Source organism: Pongo abelii, chromosome 5 (assembly GCF_028885655.2).
Source record: "Pongo abelii isolate AG06213 chromosome 5, NHGRI_mPonAbe1-v2.0_pri, whole genome shotgun sequence".
NCBI lineage: Eukaryota > Metazoa > Chordata > Mammalia > Primates > Hominidae > Pongo > Pongo abelii.
The window spans coordinates 124,852,970-124,872,360 of NC_071990.2; the positions used below are offsets into that span (position 1 = coordinate 124,852,970).

The 19,391-nt window shown below is 34.1% G+C and overlaps 1 protein-coding gene and 1 long non-coding RNA gene across 2 annotated transcripts in view; one reads left to right on the forward strand and one right to left on the reverse strand.

Annotated features, from left to right (window-relative positions):
• The window catches only part of LOC100938495 (uncharacterized), a 29,954-nt gene extending 14,629 nt beyond the window's left edge, over window positions 1-15,325 (forward strand). The window contains exons 2-3 of the long non-coding RNA XR_151885.5: window positions 11,483-11,597; window positions 12,306-15,325. This is a non-coding gene — a long non-coding RNA (uncharacterized LOC100938495). The remainder of the gene's footprint in view (window positions 1-11,482; window positions 11,598-12,305) is intronic.
• TRDN (triadin) overlaps window positions 1-19,391 on the reverse strand; it is a 428,350-nt gene that overhangs the window by 253,990 nt on the left and 154,969 nt on the right. The window contains 1 exon segment of the mRNA NM_001372516.1: window positions 7,600-7,677. Coding sequence (NP_001359445.1) covers window positions 7,600-7,677 — 78 coding nt within the window.

Genomic DNA, 19,391 nt, shown 5'->3' on the forward strand with positions numbered 1-19,391 from the left:
ATGCCCCTATCTATCTTGGCAGATGTAGAGGGTAAGAAAAACAAAACTACTTCCTTTTATGGATAGGACAGTGAGAAAAAGTTAATTGTTTTCACAAAAGGTCTTTTTAATAATCAATAACAGGAAATCAAAATCAATATAACAAAAGAAGAAAGTTGTAAGTTTGGAGATACAAGTTTCTTGTCTATTAAAATATATTTATAGCTCATAATTCATGGGGAACCCTCATTTCTTTCCCTTTTCATTTTCCTTTTTTTATTCTTTTGATGCTTTGCCACCTATTTGTTTTTGTGTTTTTAAGAAAATTTACTCAACAGTTATTAATACTTACCTACTTTTCCATGACACTAAGCTGAATTATACTTGTTTTAACATATTAACTGAAATATACCTATGTTACCTCAGGCCAAGCCCTAGTACAGTGTTTCAATTAAAAAAATAAAAAACAAGAGTCTAAAATTCTAAGAAAAAATTGAAAATATGTTTAAATCTTTATTAAAATATCTCAAATAGTCAACATCATATGACCCAAAACAAAATATTCTAAAGATTCCATTCTTAATCTAGTTTCCCAAGCCTCCGCCATCACAGCTTTCTCTCCAAAACTTTTTTCTTCCCAAAGCACTACTAAATCCTACTAGTAAATATCATCTGGCAGATGAGGAAACCCAGTCTTTCAGAGATTAAGGGAACTAATAAAAATCTTACAGTTGACCGTTTAGTTCAAACTCATGACTACTGCATCCTCATTTATATGTAGCAGAGAGAAAATTTAGAAGTCAAGAGTAGATGAGCATAATTTTCTAATTGACAAATATAAATTTTCCTGGCCAATCTTTGTGTTATCCATCTCTCTGGAGCACTGGGGCCTGTTATACTCTTTTCTCTTTCATATTTTCTCATCCTTGGCTTTATCAGTTTGTATTCTAATGATATTTGTGATAGCTAATTTTACGCATCAATTCGGGTAGGCTTCGGTAACACTTATTTGATCAAAGATAAGTCTAGATGTTTCTATGAAGGTAGTTTTTAGATGTAATTCACATTTAAATCATAGACTTTGAATAAAGCAGGTTACCCTCTGTAATGTGGGATAGGCCTTGTCTAATCAGTTGAAGGCCTTAAAGAGAAAAGACTGAAGTCCCCCAAGGAGGAAGGAAGTCTTCTTTCAGACTGCCTTCAGACTCAAGACTGCAAAATAAACTATTCCCTGGGTCCTCAGACTGCCTGCATGCCCTGCAGATTTTGGACTTACTAGCCCCTGCAGCTGCATCAGCCAATCCTTTAACATAAACATTTTTTCAATAGATAGATAGAGAGATAGATGTCTCCTACTGGTTTTGTTTCTCTGGAGAATGCTGACTAAATCAATGTGTTCTACATTTCCTTTCTTGGGTCTATGCTGTGTTCTAAACAGCCTCAGATTCATGGCTGACCTGCTCTTTAGTTATATTTGAAGCTAACCTTTGTATGACAGTGTTTTTGAGATCATTTGCTCCTTAGGAAATTGATGAGTATTATCAGAAATAGAAATATTTCTGTAATTAAAAAAAACAAACATGGGAACACTGGTTTAAAAAAGTTAAACAGATTTCCTTAACATACAGAACTTTTTGGATCCTTTGATATATGCGTGTGTGCATTGTGAATGCAAAAGAAAAAATATATTAAGATGCCCAAAAGTGTTTTGTCATGAAAACTGTTTTTAACAAATAATATCATAGAACTAGAGTTTCTCATAACATACTCCAAGAAATGCTGTGCCAGGGCTAACTTATGACTTCAATATCTGTATCTCCCTCATTTGTAAACTCCTGACTCATATATTCAGTTGTCCACTGCAGACTACCACTTGTGTGGACCAAGCTCAACATCCTGCCTGACATGTAGTCTCCATGTTCTCTCTAGGTCCCTCTCCACCCTGATGCTTATGGGTTATATTAATCAAGCCCCATGTCCTCTGAATGTGGGCTGTTTTGGCCTATGAGAGCAACATCAAGAGATAATAGAGTAAGACAAAGAGAGAGATCTGGGCATTTGTTCTCTAGTTTCCTCCCAGGATCACTGAGAATTTTACATACATCATTTTACAGAGTGTTGGTGGGTGGTTGTGGTCCCCTACTGAAGGACACGACCTTCAGATGTTCTGATTGGACATCTCTTCCCTAAAGCTATAAGGCTTTCTGGATGTCTAAACCATTCTATTATCTTGCCTCTTCAGACATAGGAGTGATAAAGGTTTCCTACTTTGGCTAGCTCTTGGGGACTCCACCATAACCCTGAAAACCTTTAAAAATACTATATTCATTAAACTCTTTTAATCACTCATGCAAATGTTCCAGGGACCCCAATACACCCAGCAAGCCCCAAATGTAACTCATTATTATCTCTCAAAACCTGTTCTTATTCTTAATGCCATTCAATTAGCCAAATCAGATAAGAACTGTATCAATTATACTCAGCTGTAAGACTTAATTGCCATTTTAGGATAATGGAAATAGACTGAGCCTTGGTAGGAGACACCTGGCTTCCAATTCCAGTTATACCATTTTTAGAGATGTGTTATCTTAGGCAATTTACTTGATTTCTCTGATCTTCTCTTTAAAATGACATAAATCATATTCACTACTTGCAATTGTTTTGAGAGTAAAATGCGATTGTTTAAAAAGAAAAGTAGCATAAGTTTTCCCATGGGCAGTATTCTCCTAAATTTGTCTTATACTCCCAACTGTTAAGCTCACCACTCACCAATTCATCCTTTCTATAGTTGACACATAATCTTAAAGACAAAGTTAATCATACTACTCTCTGCTCAATTGCTTAAGCAGTATCACGGAGTCTATCAGGACATGTAAAAGCTTTAGCTGTGTATACAAAGCATTCCAAGATATGGTTCCAGTCCTGTATTGAAAAATTATGTTAGAGTTTTATGTATATTGACCAATGTCATGAAAGCAATCACCTTACTAGCTTCTATGGATACCAATAAAGAGCTACCATAAAATTAATGGTTTTTATGTGTATAAGAAATTTCCTGATATAAAAAATATTAACAGCAACCAATGGTTGAGTATCTAACTGTGCTAGAAAATGTGCTATATTGTTATTAGCAACTGTTTAAATTAAATAGGTGGTAAAAGTAGTTTGGTTTATATATTTTATCATAATTTGTAACTAAAGGCAATCCTATTAAAAATCTTAAATAGTCTCTAAAAGATATGACTTTATTTCTCCACAAAACAAAGCAAAATATTATATTGACCTGAAGTTCAAGAAAATCTATTGTGTCATAGAGTTAATGAAATAAAAATTGAGGCCAAATTTCTATTTTATTATTTTATTTTTTTTTTTACTTCTCAGGATATATCTTACTGAGGAGCTAAGGTAATAAAGTTCTTGGTTTAATAGAATTGTAAATAAAACCTTACTAGCTCCTGTAGAATATTGTCTTCAGATGCATCCTATGGTAAAAAATTATCTTACAATAAATTTTATATAATATTCCTTTCTCCTCTGTATCTATACAAATTCAACTAACTTACTCTTTATGGCTCAATGAAAAACTTGCAGTTTCACTTGATAACCTTGCCTCACTTACATCTCATCTTCCTCCCAACTTTTACAGCCTTTATGATTTATATAACTTATTTTTGTGTTTCAGTAAATAATGCTTCATAGTATTATCCATTGTCCCAACAAGTTTAACATCTCTATCATGTCTACAGTTGCTATTTAGCCACTAGGCAAAGCTATGTAGGGTTCACTCTGTTCTTCTGGCAGTTTGTTACCAATCTACCAGCCTGAAAAATACGGATGTGAAATCTTTGGGTATAAAGCATAGAGGGACTTTAGAGACTATTTAAGTTTGGTTCACAGGTGAAGAAATTGAGTTCCTAAGAAGTCAATTGATTTGTCAAAGACCGTACAACTCATTAGTATCAAAGCTGAGATTGGGCAGGACTCTGGTCTTCTCTCCAGAGTTCTCTTGTTCACATACAAGTGTTAGCATTTATAATATTATTTATAATTGCAAGACTAAGTACTAGTTATATATTTATTCAACAAGATATAGGGTACTTGATAGTAATTTGCCTTTCTCTATTCGACTTCATTCATGTAAATTGCAGCTATTTAATGAAATATTAAAAGTAATTTAAGTATAACTTAACTTCTTCCTTCCACATCTTTGCCACAACAGAGGAGTCCTGGTAATTTTATACTAAATGCCCAATAATTACATGTGGGTGAAAGTAGTGGGAAAGAAATTATCTGGTATTGTTGATTAAAGATGAATGGAATCATATATGGTAATTTTGCTTATACAAGGATTTTATGAAACAGCTTTTCTGCCTTCCTTGGTAATTGGGAAGAGGGCGGGCAACATTGCCTGAAGTTGTTCTGTTTAACCACTGAGGATTCTGAGAAATACAGTTCTCGGGGTAAGAGGTTAGCAGGAATGCTGAAAAACATTTGATGATAAAGGACCTTTCATGCTAAGAGCTAAAATCACCTATAATGTTAATATTATAAGATACTATTTGATTTGAGGAAAAAACTCACATAAGTCAGCCCCATTTGTGAAAGAAATGGATAACTACACTGTCCGTTTGAACTTGTAGGCATTTCAGCCCTAGTAAGAGCTCCCAATAGACATGGGAATTCAAAATTGCTTAAAAGATGAGAATTAATATTATATTTACATTAGGTTCATTTTAAATTAGTTTCAGTTATATCAATAATTAAATACAAATTGACAACAATGACCAGAATGATGATGTGAAGTGGTTATTGTATAAGATCTTTTCAAAACGTATTGTAGCCAATTTTTCCTGGCCAAACAAATTCTAAAACATAAAATAAGAGTCAAAGGAAATAAATGATTTAATATATAATTAGTCCCTTTGTATCAAAAAATTCAAAGTAATAAAAACTTCATTACGGCAGACAAAGCATGCAATGTGGGGACAACACGGAAATCCAAGAAAGGCAAGACCAATTTCAAGGCACTAAATAAGTGGACTGAGATAAGAAGTACACAGATACTTCCCAGAACAAAGTAAGTACTGTGGAAGTTTTGTTTCTTAAGTGCTATGAAAGCACAAAGAAGGCTTTTATGGGCTTTAAAGATGTGTAGTATTGGCTTTACAGATTTGTAATATTCTTTTACCCATAGAGAGAGCCACATTTTTTTTAGATTTCTACTAATGAAGTTTTATTTGTTTCTAGTCTCCTGTGAACAAATTTAATAATCTAATCTCTACATGAGCTCTACTTTTAAAAAACATTAAAGTTGAAATATGTACATTCCCCTACATTTTGACCTGTTATAATTGTATTCCTCAAATATAATAGCATACTATAGTGCCACATGAAAATTCCTCCTTTTTACATAAAGCCTTTTTTTTTTCTTTTTGCAACTTGGTTCTAAGGAAGTTCCAGACTAAAATAGTGCATCAAGAGGACTGGCATAATCAGCCTCACTAAAAACAGCCTGATTAATACTAAATATGTCCTAGCTCCTAATCAATTATGTTAATGAAGTCATAGGCAGCACATCTGCAAGTCCTGACAAAGCCCATGATCTCAGCATTGCCTGATAATATAGACTCCCCCAGCTGCTCTGGGTTAGCAGCCTTCGAGCTTTCATAGAAGACACTGACAAAGGCTTGTGATCCTCAAACCTTGTTATTTTATTCACCACAGCCTATTACTAGGTTCTGGGATGAACTGTCAAATTACATTGCTCTTTAAATACAATAACAGGAGCTCACGCCTGTAATCTCAGCACTTTGGGAGGCCGAGGCGGGTGGATCACGAGGTCAGGAAATTGAGACCATCCTGGCTAACACGGTGAAACCCCGTCTCTACTAAAAATACAAAAAATTAGCTGGGCGTGGTGGCGGGCGCCTGTAGTCCCAGCTACTCGGGAGGCTGAGGCAGGAGAATGGCGTGAACCCGGGAGGTGGAGCTTGCAGTGAGCCGAGATGGTGCCACTGCACTCCAGCCTCGGCAGCAGAGCGAGACTCCGTCTCAAGAAAAAATAAATAAAAAATAAAAAAAAATAAATAAATACAATAACAGAACCTAAGCGTCCTACTTAACAAATGACACGTCCTTTTCCAAGAGACAGATTGCTAAGCAAAATATTTGCTACTTGGTGTTTTATGAGCCTCCGCTAGGAGATAACTTGGCATCAAACACTTGAATAATCTGACTATCAAAGTCTCCCTCAAGTTGGGAAATCTGAATTCCTTGCTTTATGTCCATCTGGAAACAACAACAGAATTAGAATCCCATGAAAACTTAAGGCAATGCTATTATTTATAGGTGTTGTCTTGTCCAATGAACATTTTGGCGAGTGAGAGAGTCAGTTTTGTGTCAAATTCTCTTAAGTCGTGTGAACTATTACAGTCCAAATGCCAAAAGAAATGTAATTCTGATTTTTTTGGTCTATTTTCTTTCTTTCTTTTTTTTTTTTTTTTGGACTGGTTGTTTCTAAATCACTTGTTTACTCTCTAGGTAAGTGATATACAATAGTAACCTCTTCCTGGATGAATCCTCATGAGTGTCATCACTTAGTCTCAAGGGATGGCCAAAGCCAATGGGCAGTTGTTGAGCTGAGTGGGAAGATCTTGAACAAGCAGGCTGGAGTGTCCACGTTGCACACAGAAGATCCTTTCCAATGTGGGACTGAGCTAGGGGTTTCTACCCCTTTCTAGGGTTGCTGTGATCTGAGGAAGACCTCCATTTGTACTCTTGTAAAAAATTAATGATGCTTTAGCTTTAATTACTGGTGTTTTATATAGGCAAATTGAGTCTCGACAGAGAAGGAACTGTTTTCTATTCATCTGTGAATCCCCAGTATTTTGGACAATATCTGAAATGATCCCATGTTTGGGATTTAATAAAAGTTTAAGAAATGAATGAAGACTTAAAGAAATGACTTTAAAGTTCCAGCAAAATTTATTACAATGCTGATCTTGAGACATCATATTTTCAAGAATTATTAGTAGTATTAACCACCAGTTGTATATAGTACTTATAAACTATACATATACATAAAACAGTATTTGTGTGTGAGTGTGTGTGTATATATATATTTCAATCCTCACAATAACGCTAGGAGATCAGTGCTCTGCTTATATCATCTTAGAGATAGCAAAACTCATGAAGAGTTAATTTAAATAACTTTTCAAATTTACAAAGCTAGGAAAAGGTGGAGCTCAGATTCAAACCCAGCAACTCTGGCACCAGCCTCTTCAGAGACTAAATTGATCAAGTTGTGGTAAAACTCCAAGAGTTGCAAGGCATAGACTTATCTATTTGTCCCTATATTTTTTTGTTTGATTCCCAAAGTGCTAGAGTGGGCATCCTTCTAGAAGCTGAGGGTCACCAATATAGAATCTTAAGGGGACATTTTTGGTTTTCTAAAAGAAGCAAATTGCAATTTTAGGAAAAGTAAATTATAGTTTAGACATACTGAAAGTATTTAAGAAAATATTGGATTTTGCTGTTGCTTTGTGACTATTTTTGTTGTTGTTGTTCCTCTACATTCTATTTTATCTACAATAGAGATCTTTAAGAAAAAAAAGTACTTGCCTTCAAGGGCAGGTGATGCCGGAGTGGGTCTGGAAGCTTGTTCTGTCGGTAATGGAGGTGGAATGGCTGGGCTTTGTCCTATACAATGTAGAAGTAGGCATTGGAAAAAAAAAAGTATTAACAAATCTAATATCCACAACTAAAAAGCTAGATCTGTCCCCTACATGCATAATTCATAATACCAAGCCAAGTATAAATCATATTATTATGCAAAAAGAAAGCTATTATTAAGTGAGATCTTTAAGAAGATACCTTCTCAGATTCAGTTATCTTCAGAGCCATTTCTGAATATATTATTTTCCAGGGATGGATACGCAATGTTAAATATATCTACTGGACTTCATTAATGGAAAATGTACATGTACTCAAATTAAGCAATTTATTTTTAATATACACACTAAATTATGGAAACTAAAATCTCAGAAGCTGAGGGGGAATCTTAATATAAAATTAATCACTTTTTTTCCATTTAAAAATTCTCAAATGATATAATATGAGCAATAAAAGAAGGTTGAAATTCATAGGCCTTTTGTTATTGAACAGATACATTTTTTCCTGCCATGATAAATGACCTGTAGTTAAGTAAATAATGAGCCAAAGAGAAAATATATTCAGTTTTATAGAACCTTGAAAGCTTCTCTCAAGTCTCTGAGCTTATTATGAACTGCCAAAAACAAAGAGAGAGAGAGAAAGAAAGACAACCCACAATCATTTCCAAGTACTGATTTATCCCAAGTGATTTCTTTAATTAACCAATAGCATCCAGGCCATGAACTCTCAACATTAGCTATCATATAACCCCATATAAATTGCTTGCAAAACATTTCATCACTACTTTTCATTCCATAAACTTCTGCTGTGTGTTTTTTAATCCAGAAATCAACATGTGACATGGGCATGCGTACCTTCTAAAATCTCACTGACAACTAGATATTATCAAAAGTCAGCAGACCTACCTGCTTACTGAAAGTTTTCCTTTTTTAGAATTCACCAAAATTAGTTATCTATGGTGTAATATGGTTTAGCAAGCAAAGTAATTAGAGTTGCACAAACACCACATTTCAGGCCTAGGCCCTCATGCCACATGGAGCTCTGTTCATCATATACGGTTCTTGTAGTTGTTACACCCATATAGATTGATTACTGAGCATGTTTAAGTATGTATAGAAGCCAAACATACTGTTTCATAACTTACAGGCCATATGCCTAGAAAAATATCCATTTATAATACTGTTAATTTCTTTCCTTATGGAAGTAAAGATTGACTTAAACATAATATAACATGGAAGTTTATTTTTTAGTTAGCAAATAAGAAAGTAAGGCTGGGAACACTAAAGAGAAGGTTGATCCACATTATCTTTCCCTAACTAACATTTATGTAGTGTTTACTATGTGCCAAGAATGATCCAAATGGTTTTCCTGTATTAAGTCATTTAATCTTCACAAGCACTTTAGGATGTGCATATTAGTCTCATTTTATAGTTTTTAAAACTGAGGTTAACCGGAGTTTAGGCTTCTCAGCTCCTAATAAGTGGAATTGGATTTCAATGCAGGTTCCCAAGTTGCAGTTCTTAAAGCTCCTCTCAGATTGCCTAAGCCTAACAGAAGGGTCATCTATCAGGAGTCCACTACTATAGCAGATGAGGGACAGAGGAGTGAAGCCTCTACTCTAAGTTTCTACTTTGTCAGTGGGTCAAAGGGATATATACTTGGAAAGATCTATTCCCCACCCTTGTTTGAGGGCCATTCTTGAAAAAATAATTCTAAGGTAAGGTGGTATTTTGTAGCTTTGAAAATAAGCTACAAGGACAAAGAAGGAGTCAGTTAAATGACCAAACTTTTAAAATACAAGTGTCCATAAATATACATCAATTGTTTCTAAATACTAAGATAGATCGATATCTTCATAGAATGGTGCCTGTTAAGTCTAAGCTGCTTTCTACCCTGTCATATACCTTGGTGAATAGTAGTGGGTGTATAATTATAGTCTTTTATTGTCTTGTTGAGTTATTGAGGAACTTATTATACAATATATAAAATTATTTCCCTGGAAATTTCACATAATTTACACTATTACATATATTTAGATTTATCTGAAGGAAATATAAAGTTATTATTTTATTTAAAACAACTTTATTGCATACTTATTATATACCAGCACTGAAGAATTATTAAACCCAAACCCTGCCTTCTAGAAGTTACCAACATACTGGCTGAAACAGACCTCTAGACAGATCATTACATGACAGTGTGTTGAAGGAAAATCATATATACAAAGGATATACTGCAGAAAGAGTCTTGAAAGAGAGTAAGTTAACAGCCTAAAAGGAGCCTGCCAGGTAAGGAAGAATGGGGAAGACGGAGGGATTCCAGGTGGAAGGTATGTGGTAAATTAAAAAAAAAAAGCCTGGATGCCAAAATATATGTATTTATTAAAACACACAAACTGGTGCTTCTGCAGCATAAAGTGCAATATGCAGTTGATATCAGAAATTCTCCACAACTATAATGCTCTTTTTATTCTGCTCTCTAACATGGCTGACGGCATGGTTGTAAGGCAGTGGACACAATGGGTACAATGGGAAAGTAGGACCACAAGCAAAAAAAATTAAAAAAAGAAAGGAGAGGCCAGATGGCTGCCTGTCTCCATGGTGACAGTGATACTAGCCCTGGCAGGGAATTACTAACTCAGGACAAGTTTTTGTTGTGTTAGGGTGCACCAAAACAAATCAGATGGGTCATACTTGAACATGACACACGACTTTGGTCCTGACTCATATAATAAGTAATGTCAGAGAATCTTATTGAAATCACAAATCGTTTTGTTAGGTGAATGAATACATTATATAACATATAATAATACATAATGAATTATATTAAATGTAATATTATATTTATAATACAGCTCTACAACAAAATCAGAGTTGTTTAGCATAAAGACTGCATGCTTAGGAGTCACATGGGTGTTAAGTGATAGCTTCAGATCTGTCACTTAGAAGCTGTGTACATTTGAAAATCTCATAACATCTCCAAGCTTCTGTTAAGGTGTTTATAAAATGTGGATAGTTGTAGGGGTGTTATAGAGATTAAGTGATGAAGCACCCAGTGCATGGCAGATACTCAAAATATTAATTCTTTTCCCGATAATGTATTTACAATTTACATCCCATCTAATTTCACAAGAAGATTTGAAGCTGACTTTTGAAGAAAACAAAAACAAAGAAAATTGAACATGACAGAAATAGCAGAATTCATTTGCAGAAAAGAGGCTTATAATTTTATTAGGAATATATTCTTTTGGAATTCCTGAAGATTGTTACTCTCTGAAGGAAAGATTTAGGCTGTTGAAATTTACATTCGAACTCTAAAGGTGCCCTTCATTTTACAAGCTATTACCTGAAAATCCCTCTGACATTCAAACACGGTAAGTTGGCTTCATTTCTGTTCCTTGAGTGATTTGGGCTGGCTTATTTCCATAATACCTGGGTGGTAGGTTGGCAAATTGCTAATATTTTATTGTTCTGAGTTCTTTTCCGTACAAGTCAATTTGGTTGTTTTTGATTTAGTCAAATTCTTTTGGGGCTAGTGTACAGTGTGCATTCATTCTAATGATCTAAGTTACTGATGTTTTCTTTACTTTGCTAGAAATGATGAATGAGATTACTCAAAATCTTGTCAAGGTAGGAGGCTATGAGCTGAATTCTGATTGCATGAAGGAAAAAAACAATTCACTACACTAAAGTTTAATCTATCTAGTTTCTTTATGAATGAGATTCTCTGATTGAAAACCATTTCTGAACAACTGAAGCCTACTCCCTCTATCTTGTAACAAATGTTAAGGCTATTTTTTTCTCTAACACCTAATAAAGATTTTATGTCATAGACCCTCATTGGATTTTCCTGGAAGTATGGAGAGTTACATCCAGAGAACTCTGAACATTTTGGAAGAACCCCAATCCTGCAAACAATGAATGGCAATAAATCCTGGGACTGGAAAGGTATGAGGACTTCCAAGTAACCATTGTGTTAAAATTTATTTACATTAAAAACACACAATATATGAAATAATCACAAATCCCTGTGTCAATTTGTTCTTTCAGGTTCATAGAAGGCATTTGTAAATCTATGACTAAAAGTAAAGTGAGAAGATATGAGTTTAATAAGGAAATGATAGTCAAGTTTATTAAAGCAATAATATTGCTTATGTATTGGTATAAGTTTCCTAGACTACTTTTGTAAGATGTGGAATATTTTCAAAGTTTGGAATTTAACAAATACTAAAATTAAATGAAAAGATTGTTTTATATTTTAGGCTGAGACATGTGATTGTACTAAGGTCGTGTGTTAATAGGGACACCTTGACCTTCATGCTTCCTTACTATCACTTGCTTCTGCCTTGTAGTTTTGGACCATTTAGAGATGGAAGGAGGAGACCCTAGAGATATGGGGTGCCAACCACTCCTCCCTTTCCCAACCCCATCTATTAAAAATAATTGAATTGCCACTCATATAATAATCAGAGATGTTCAAATTTGCCTATTAAACAAAGACCTCTCCAACTGGGAATAATCTGAAGAAGTTCAGGAGTTTGTGTGAGGTGGGCAGGCACAGGAGGTTTTTACTTCAAACATAGACATCCTTATACCTTTCATTTGTATATTGCTAAATGTCACCACTGTACTTTGCATTTCTTTTCTTCCTTCCAGGGGCTTCTCAACCCCAAGGGCAACCATAAAGTCCTATACAAAGAAAGATACAGCAGTGTGAAAGAGGCCTGGATGGAAAAACAAAGACAGAGCCAGTGAGCCAGAGCCAGAGCCAGAGAACAAGAGAGAAAGGCAGAGAATGGAAAACACAGACAGAGAAGGCAGATGCATAGAGAGACAGAGATTCAATGAGAAAATAAGGAAGGAAGAAAGAAAGAAAACAAAAACGTTCTCAGCACTACAACTTCTGCCTTGTTCTGTTCCAGAACAGTATGAGCTCAGTACTTTTTCAGTCTCTCAATTTTCTACAACTAATAATTTGCTCTTTCAGTTAGTGGCAAAGGCTTAACAACAAAGGTTCATCTTTAATATTAGAGAGGCACTTTTAAAATTTATGATGCTAAGCCTTTTGTTCTGGATATGGTATGTTGCACAGGTCTAAGGACTGGGATTTCAGGTGTCTAGCCCATACCCTTATTCTTTTATTTATTAAATCTTTTAGTGTGTATTTTTTTCTTTTTATCTTCTTTTATTAGTATGTATTTCTTGAGTCATTAACATACAACATATATAGGACTTCCTCTGAGGATATAATAATGTATATGATGGACAAGATACGTAAAAGTGCCTTGAAGAGACTTGGTCTTGTGAGGGGACAGACAGGAAATGGGCAATTATCACCCAACTTAGGTCTGTTGTTTCAAGGTAAAATAAGAATAATAACATCTGTGTTCACTGGGATGTTGTGAGTGTTTGTGGAGATAATAGTACAAATGAAATTACTGAGAGACAATGGTGAAGATAGGGCCGTATCATGGAGCTTACATTGGTGATGGAAGGAGATGGGAGATACAAAGCAAGACAATATTTCAGATTTCATAAATGAATGGCAAGCATAGAGCGGTGAGGCAGAGAATGACTGGAGAAAGAGACTATGCTAAACTGGATAGTGAAGGAAGGGCAGGACCCCACTAAACTATATGGAGTTTTGTGCAAATCACCTGAACACACGTAGAACATTTTAGGCTGCTCATGTGACTTTGGATTTGTCCTAAGGGCAATAGTAAGCCTTTGAAAGGCTTTAGCATGATAGGATTTTAAAAGATCACTGGCTGCTGTGTGAACAAAAATAATGTTGTAAAGAAAAGGATATGAGCTGTATCAGGTCAGTTGGAGACTACTGAAATAACCCAAGCTGGCTTGGACTACATAGGAGCAGTGTAAACTCATTCATTCATGCAAGAAATACTTATTGAGTGCCTACTCAGTATCAGACCCTTTTCTAGGACATGGAGTTATAGCAGTGAACAATATAGAAAAAAATCCCCTAATTCATGGAGACTCCAGTGGGCAGAGACAAAAAAATAGCAACTAAATAAGTAAAAAGGAATTGAGTACCCTATAAAAATTTATCAGGGAAATGTTATAAGGAATGTCTTTCGGAGTAATGGGTAGTGATCGTAAATGTATGGTCAATGAAAATCAGAAGTTGTAGAGAAGTGGATAAATTCACAGTACGTTTTAAAGTAGACCTAATAAGACTTAATGAATTTGATGTGGCAAGTGAGAAAAATAAGTCAAGGATGATGACTTTTATAATTTGACTTGAGTATCTGGGAACAAACAAGTACAGTGCCATAATAAGGGCAGAAAATTTTCCATTCACCCAGCAACTTATGAACTCATTTGCTTAGTCTTTATTGCCTCTTGCATTATATAGTTTTCACTTTGCTGGAGTACTTGTATAGAAGATCACCAGTGAAGAAGCCAGAGATGGCTTATTTGGTTATCCCAATTATACATCTTATTGTTAATTAACTCTCAAGGGTTTTTTTTTCACAATTTTAGAAAAGTTTTAAGCAAATGAATTACTTAACATGAATTGGCTATGTGACCCTACTATAAGGTGTTTAAAACACCAACAGCTTAAACTTCTTAGATCAAAGGACATCCTCCAGGCCAAAATGTTTCCACTGGAACAGTTTCTTTGCTTCCTGATTAAAAGCTTCCCTAATATATTTCCATGTGTTATTACATATTTGCGTATTCACTTTGATGGAAAGCAAGAATAGCAGCCAAATACATATTTCATGCATTCTTTTGATTAAAAATGATAAAGGTAATATTAGTGATTTTTTCTTTCTCATCTCCAATTTATGAAGTGGAAATAATTTTCCATGGAATGGCCAACTAAAGAAAGGAAATATGATAAATTCAGATCATATCATTGTTCCACTTATCCTTGTACCCTGTCTATGACAGAATACCTGATGTTTGGGGTATAACAAAAATAGATGCATAGAATCATAGAGTTAAAGAATGTAAAAGACTTTTGAAATCAGCCATTCTAACACCCTAATTTTTAAGATAGACAAAAAATGAATGGTCTCTGGAAGGATAAATAGCCTAACAAAGGTCATGCATTGAGAACAAACCTAATATAAGATTAAATTTTTTAAGTCCATTTTATTTTCCTATTTAATCAACTATTTGGACAGTCAAGATAAATGCCAATTATTTTACATGTTACCATAAATGACTCATAACCATTGACAAATCTATAGGTATTCACTTCCTAAGGTAAAGAAAAATCATACATTTTTTACATGGTCATTTTCTGTTTAACCTTAGTTAGACATTGAACGGACTTGATATATCCCATAGAAGAGGCCCAATACTTAAAGACCAATCTCCATGTTAGCTGACCAATTTCTGCAGTTCTAGATAGAGTATCAACTGGGATATTTTTTAAACTTTAAGAATTACTAACTCTTCATTTTTTAAAAATAATTTCTTTTAGTTATCTGAACGATATTTCTTTCAATTCCACAGAAAATCATACTTGCATATAGGTAAGGAAAAGGGAAGATGAAGACAGACGATATAGGTAAATAGGTAAATATGAATTGTGTTTTTATTTTAGTACAAAGACCAAAGCTGATGGGGAAAGAGATTAATGAGGCAAAGTGGATGGATTAAAGTCTCAATTAAAAATAATAAATCTATTTAATGTACCAAGCATGCAATGTCCTAACTTGCCATGGAATCATCCAGTGAAATGTTCGATACATGGGATTTCAAATTTTCAGTGATAAAACTGCCTAGAACTTGGCTAATTTCAGTCAGTCCTCAAAGCTTAGTTCTTTTAGCCCTTCTCGGACTCCCCTCTACCCATTCCCCTGAAAACACTTTATGCTCTCAGAGGACCCAGTGTATGCTTTATCCTCTGCTTCTGTGGTTCTCAATACATTTGTTTATTTACAAGTTTGTTTGTTTTTAATCCTCAGTAGACAATAAACAACTTAAAGCCAAAATATGGACCATATTAGGCAATACATATTTAGTAAAGGAAAGAGCATTATTAAAAGTGAAAATTATTGCTTAAATGAGTGAGTAAACAAATGAATATTGCTAAATGTCACTCTGTTTTACTGCTTCTGGAGTGTTTTAATGTGAACAGACTGAATTATAGTATTTTTAGAGCACTTGGTAAAATGTGAAATAGTACCAAAGATATATAATGAAACTTTAACTTATATATTTGTGGTTTTCTTCCCCAATCATTTATAGTTCTAGACCAAAGTATTTATTTTCTTTCTGGGGGAAGTTCACTAATTTATGAGTAGAACACTAATCTTTCAAAGAAAGTTATACATTTTTCCATGATTAGTGGGAAAAAGTGAACTAAAGCTTCAAGATGAAGAAAGACAGCTCCATTATTTAACCAGCTCTGCTAACATATAGCACTTGTAATATATTCTGAATATCTATAATTCCCCACAAGTGGAAAGACTATGTCAATTATCTATTGTGGTATCTTTCAGCCTAATGAATTCTGCACTCACATATGAAACTTGAAGAGTGTTTTAGTGCCAGCAGATACCTTAGAGTTCACTGAGAACATTGAAACGCAAACAAGATGGATGACTTGCCAAATTCATCCAACTGACTTACAACTAGGACCCAAGTATGTGGAGTCCCAGTGCAGTGCTCTTATACAACAGTATCCTGTCTTTGAGCTTGCATTTGCAGGCATTTTCAAAAGAGCATAGGGGACAGGGAATGAACAAAACATAAGATAAAATTTTAGAAAAGTGCAAAACAATTTCAATTAATTACAGATATTATATTGCCATATTGTTTTAGAATTCTAGTTTATATAATTTTAGAATAATAAAGAAAACAATTTAAATGTAATATTCCATATTACAGTAGGAAGATGTTATTGATGGGCATTTTAACCCTTGTTTTATTTGAGGATAACTTAAAATACAAAGAACACGTTTTCAACCATCAGTTATGATAACGCGATATTCAAAGTTATAATGAACTCAAGTTTCTGAGATATCTTTTTTCAATGTCAAAAATATTTAACATTTTTTATCAAAATAGAGATGCCTATTCTCTGAGATGTTGAATGGTAGGAGTAGATAGAGAATAAATATCATTCATTTCATTAGAAATCCATTTTTCTTCATGGCAAATATTTAAAATATTAGATTTATGTATAAATTGTTTAGGTCCATAATTAAATATCATTAAAAATGAATGACTTTCGCAACAGAGTGACACCCCATTTCCAAAAAAAAAAAAAAAAAAAAATGACTTTCAAGAAAAAACACAAAACTTTGAGTAAAACTTCAAGCTAAAATCTCAGGCTTCATTTATATCCCTCGGCATGCACTTCCCCTCTCACATGTTAACATACTGACTCACTAATAAATAAATAATAACTTTATTCATTTAATTTAATCGGTCCCTGCTATGAATACAGAAGAGATATCAGTTCTCATAAGGCTGTTGTTTACCAACCAAGTTTTCACAATGCATATTCCTGAATACGGGTACATTGAATATGTCATAGAAATGTAATAGTTTAGGTTTTATATTCAGTATTACTTTCCAGAGATCCAACATGTATTAATGACTCACTAAAAGACTGAAAATCGAGTCACATTTAATTATCGATTTTTGGGAATGTGAGTGGCAACCAGAAAGGCGAAGAAGTAAGAGGAAAAATGGTTCCCAGAGGTAAAATCATTACATTTACAAAATGTATTAAAATAATTTATAAATATAGTAACAAATTTGCTTCTCAAGAGATAGGAGGCTTGACATTTTTGTAAACTACCTAAACATAGAAAATAAATAATGCCTCCTATCTCCTATCTTTGCTGGTTGTTTGACTTTAGGATTCTACTGAAAAGGTTATTGACAGAGAGCAGCTGGCATAGTTGATTGCTAAATCAATTCCCAGACTCCTAGAATCTGTTGTTTTCATTTTAAACAACCTTAAGACCCACCAACAACTCCAGAGATAAATTTACTCTGTGTTCTCTTTCATCTCAATTTGCTGTCACTCTAACCATTAAGAATACAATTTACACTTAAAAATCTAATCATGGAACTGGATGATATTTTATCAGGCCTTACAGTCAGCTTAATGGATACTCACGAAATTTAAAAGTAAACCATATCCAAGACTCTCTCAACAATTTTGGTGATAAACCATTTGTGCTGTGAAGTATGAGATCACAGACAACTCTGCTTGTGGTTTCTACGCCAGATTCCTTTCACTCGCCAACCAACAAACGCAGCTAAAAGTTATTAGCCAATTATCTGCTTTCTTTGTCAATTATATTGACAAGGTTTAGGTGTGTATGTCACATTTCAATTATAAGGGAAACAACGATTATACATTTGTCTTAAATTATAGTACGTAGGAAACAGAGTGAAGAAAAAGGAAAGAAAAAAACAACCCTAAGTGGCAGGGACCCTCCGTTTTTGAAAACGTATTTGTAATTCTCCCTAAGTCCTGGAGAAAATATATAGCCATTTGAGAAAATTCTATAATTTCCCCTGGTTCAATTTCCTAATTTCTGAGTTGAAGAGGTTATAACCCACCTCACAGGGCTTTGTGAGAAATACATAAGATGATCCATACCTAGAGCTTAGCACAGTACCTGACATACCATTAGCACTCAGTACCACACGTGTTACATCTACTTTTATTGTCCTCATGTTGTCATCATGATCATCTCTGACAAACAATCTCCAAAACTTCAAAAATCCTTAAAGAGTAGATGCAGAATAATATCTTCAGAACTACCTGAGTTTTCCTCCAATTCCACTTAGCATGCTAGGCCAGGCTCTTTGTAAATTTCCTTTCTCATTATCCTTAAATGCAAGGGGATAATTTTTAAAGCTATCACATGGCATGTGAAAAAGTGTTGCTTCTCTGTTAGATAGAGATCTAATTCCTAGAAAATAAAATCAATTTGGCACTTTTTAATCACCCTGTAAAACTATTTCCATACGACTTGATATTTGGCAAAAGGAAGGAATGTTGCAACTGTAATGCCTCCCTTCCCCTTTGTTTCCACCTGTGGGAAAATGTCTTTCGTTTTTTCTATTTTTTGGCTCCTACACATTCAAATATTCTATGCTCACAAGAAATTCAAAGAGACATGAAAAGCGTAAAGCAGAGCTATACAGCCAATTAAAAAAGAAATCTTCTGGTTTTGGAGTTTACCTCAGAAGGAGAAAAAAGAACTTGAGGTTTTACTTTAGCAGAAAATTTTCTACAGGGCGCTTTAATAAAGATAATAAAACTTCACACATTTTCAACTAAAGGCATGTAACATAAACTGAAATATTTTGTAGACAGAGGAGAAAATGGAAGCATGTTAATAATTGTTATTTAATAGGCTTAACACGACAATTAAATTCACAAATATATTCTCACTTGAATGACACATTTGGAAGTCACCCAATCTCTCTTCCTGCTTTATATTGTGTATAATTGATACTACGTTGTCATTTAAAACAGTACACACTGCTTATCCAGTGTCTGCCAAGAGGCTATTTATAGTCACATAAAAATAATATTCCTCTGGGAGAAAATCATTATTAATGTAAACATTGTCATGAATTACAGAAAATGGAAAAGGTTTACATCTTAATGCAACCAATATATAAGAGAATATTAAATCATCAATTTGTTTCTAACAGGGAGTTTCAATATGACGATATTGTACTTTTTTCATATCTATTTTCACTCACTTCCTATAAGAAATTGGAATTGGA